This window comes from Empidonax traillii, unplaced genomic scaffold, assembly GCF_003031625.1.
Source record: "Empidonax traillii isolate 1590-97213 ecotype Southwest subspecies unplaced genomic scaffold, ASM303162v1 scaffold8712:size9494, whole genome shotgun sequence".
NCBI classification, from domain to species: Eukaryota; Metazoa; Chordata; class Aves; order Passeriformes; family Tyrannidae; genus Empidonax; species Empidonax traillii.
The window spans coordinates 6,286-9,494 of NW_020962716.1; the positions used below are offsets into that span (position 1 = coordinate 6,286).

Consider the following 3,209-nt stretch of genomic DNA (forward strand, 5'->3'; position numbering starts at 1 on the left):
AGCGGGGCCGGTGCCAGAGCGGGAGCAGCTTCGCCGTGTGCCGGGGTTGGAGCCCGGGGGGAGCCGCGATGCAGGAAGCCCATCGGAAGCTGTTGGGAGCAGCCCTGGAGATAAACAGTGGCCGCCGGATCCACGGCGCTTCCTGCGGGGGCCGGGGCTCGGGGTCCCGCTGGGGCTCGGAAGAGTCGGGCTCCGAGGGGTCCCGCTGAGCTCCCGCCGTCCCCCACAGTCTGCACCGGCACCGACATGAAGCTGCTGCGACCCTCCAGCCCCGAGAGCCACTACGAGACCCTGCGGCACCTCTACCAGGGCTGCCAGGTGGTCCAGGGCAACCTGGAGCTCACCTACCTGCCCCCTGACGCCGACACCACCTTCCTCAAGGTGTGTGCAGCGGGAAAACACCGGGGAGGGGGGAGAAAGGTGGTGGTCTGAGCAGCCCCTCACCCGTGTCCCCCCAACCCCAGGACATCAAGGAGGTGCAGGGGTACGTGCTGATCGCAGAGAACCAGGTGAGGGGGCTGGAGCTGCAGAGCCTGCGCATCATCCGCGGGACGCAGCTCTTCCAGGACCGCTACGCCCTGGCCGTGGTGGGTAACGCCGGCCCCACCGGCACCCCGGGGCTGCGCCAGCTCGGCATGAGGCACCTCACAGGTGGGGACCCCCCCCGGGGCCAACACGGGGGGCTCGGAGGTGTGGGCGCTGCTCCTGGTGCTGGGAACTGTGGGGTCCTGCCTGGGGACGGGTGGTCCTGTGGGGTGGCAGGTCCCCATTCAATACTGGGTGTTCCCATGGAGAGTGGCAGCCCTGGGACTCCCCACGGGGGCTACAGAACCCTCCCCCTGTCCCCACACTGACCCCTCCCTGCACCTTTTTTTTCTCCCCCCACTCAGAGATCCTGAAGGGAGGGGTGCACATCGAGAGGAACCCCCAGCTGTGCTTCCAGGAGACCATCCTGTGGAGCGACATCCTGCACCGGCACAACGAGTTCCGGGGCGAGATCCGCGTGGAGAGCGCCCGCAACCGCAGCTGTGAGAGCCCCCGCGGGCGGGGAGGGGGCTGTGGGACCCGGGGAAGGGGTCTGGGGGTCTCCAGCACCCCCCACTCACAACTCCCCCCTCGCAGGTCCCGACTGCCAGGCGCTGTGCTCCGAGGGGCACTGCTGGGGCGAGAGCCCACGGGACTGCCAGACGTGTGAGTGCCAAGCCTGCAGTGGCTCTGACCCCCCTCAGGGACCCCCAAAGCCCCACGGGCTCCACCAAAATCCCTGGGAATCCCCTTTCCCTCCCTCTGCATATCCCTGCTCCACAGATCCCTACTTGCCACCTAAATCTTGCCCTCAGTAGAATTCCTGGTCCTTCTGCTTGCAATCCCAAATCCCTGTCCCACTGACCCCTACTTGCCACCTAAGTCCTGGCCCCAGAGACTTTCTTTGCCCCCCCCCCAGATCCCTGCCCCATAAACCCCTGGAATTCCTGCCCAGGGTGGCTCAGCTTACGCCCCAAATCCCTGACCCACTGACCTTCCCTCAGCAACCAAATCCCTGCCCAGGAGACCCCCTGACTTTCCTCTTGGCCCTCAAATCCTTGTTCCACTGACTCCTCCATGGCCCCCAAATCCCTGCCCTGGGGATCCTCACCTTTGACCTCCCAAATCCCCACCACAGGAACCCCTCCCCTCCAGCCCCTCCATCCTGGGGACCCCCACGCGGTCTGGAGAGGGGGAAGCCATGGGGGTCCCAGTGCCCAACGTGCCCCTGTGTGCCCCCCCCCCCCCACAGTGACCAACAGCATCTGCCACGGCTGCCCCCGCTGCAAGGGCACGAAACCCACCGACTGCTGCCACGAGCAATGTGCCGCCGGCTGCACCGGCCCCAAGCACTCCGACTGCCTGGTGAGCACGGGACAGGGGGGCTCTGGGGGTGGGGGTGGGGTGCAGGGGTCTCTCACACTGGCTGTTCTCCCCCCCCAGGCGTGCCTGAACTTCAACAGGAGCGGGATCTGCGAGCTGCACTGCCCCCCCCTCGTCATCTACAACTCGGACACCTTCGAGTCGATGCCCAACCCCGACGGGCGCTACACCTTCGGTGCCAGCTGTGTCACTCAGTGTCCCTGTGAGTGACACTGCGGGGAGAGGGGGCCTGGGGGGGGCCCAGCACAGCCCTGACACCCAAATTCTGCCCCCCCACACACCCCCAGATAACTACCTTGCCACGGAGGTGGGGTCCTGCACCCTCGTGTGCCCCCAGAACAGCCAGGAGGTCACGGTCAACAACGTGCAGAAGTGTGAGAAGTGCAGCAAACCCTGCCCGGAGGGTGAGCAGGGACCCCCGGGGGCTGGGGGGGCTCTGGGGACCCCAGGGGTGCTGGTAGGAACCCTCCAGGGATCTCTGGGGGCTTCGGGGACCCCAGAGGTGCAGGTGAGCAGCCCCCTGGTGAAGCTCTTGGGACCCCGGGGGTGTGTGGGGTGGCTCCATGGCTGGCAGGACTGGGGCACTGAGTGTTCTGAGCGGGATGGGGGTCCTGGCAGAGCCCCCCAGCCCTGCTGTGTCCCACCCCACAGTGTGCTACGGGCTGGGAGTGGATTTCCTCAAGGGTGTCCGTGCTGTGAACGCCTCCAACATCCAGCACTTCTCCGGCTGCACCAAGATCTTCGGGAGCTTGGCCTTCCTGCCCGAGACCTTCGCTGGGTAAGCACCTCATCCCCTCCTCCCTGAGCCCACCAGGAACCCCTCCAGAACCACTCCAACCTCCCTCCCGTCCCTGCCAGGGACCCCAGCACCAACACAGCACCCCTGGACCCCAAATTGCTGCGGATCTTTGAGAGCCTCGAGGAGCTGACAGGTGAGAACTGGGGGAGTGGGGGGTGGGGGTGGGGATCAGATTTGGAGGGGGGACACACGGGGTGGTGACACGCAGCTCCCCTCAGGCTTCCTCTACATCGCTGCCTGGCCACCTGAGATGGAGGACCTGGGAGTGTTCCAAAACCTGCGGGTCATCCGGGGCCGTGTCCTGCACAAGTGAGGGGGATGGGGACACGGCGGGGGGGCAGGGCAGGAACATGAGGGGACACACAGAGGGCAACGCAGGGACATGGGGGGATGCAGAGGGACACAGGGGCACATGGGGACATGTGAGGATGCGGGGGGACACAGGAAGGACACAGGGGAACTCAAAGACACGGGGACACAGGGAGATGGGGGGGATATGGGG

General features: G+C 66.4%; 1 protein-coding gene across 1 annotated transcript; it reads left to right on the forward strand.

The window, feature by feature from the left end:
- Window positions 1–223: 223 nt before the first annotated feature.
- LOC114073661 (receptor tyrosine-protein kinase erbB-2-like) lies at window positions 224–3,016 on the forward strand (the record flags this gene model as incomplete). The annotated part of the gene is made up of 10 exons (XM_027911386.1): window positions 224–381; window positions 465–651; window positions 891–1,028; window positions 1,123–1,191; window positions 1,778–1,890; window positions 1,969–2,110; window positions 2,196–2,312; window positions 2,560–2,686; window positions 2,767–2,840; window positions 2,926–3,016. Coding segments are annotated over exons 1-10 (1,193 nt in total), but the record flags the coding sequence as incomplete, so codon positions are not given.
- Window positions 3,017–3,209: the final 193 nt, after the last annotated feature.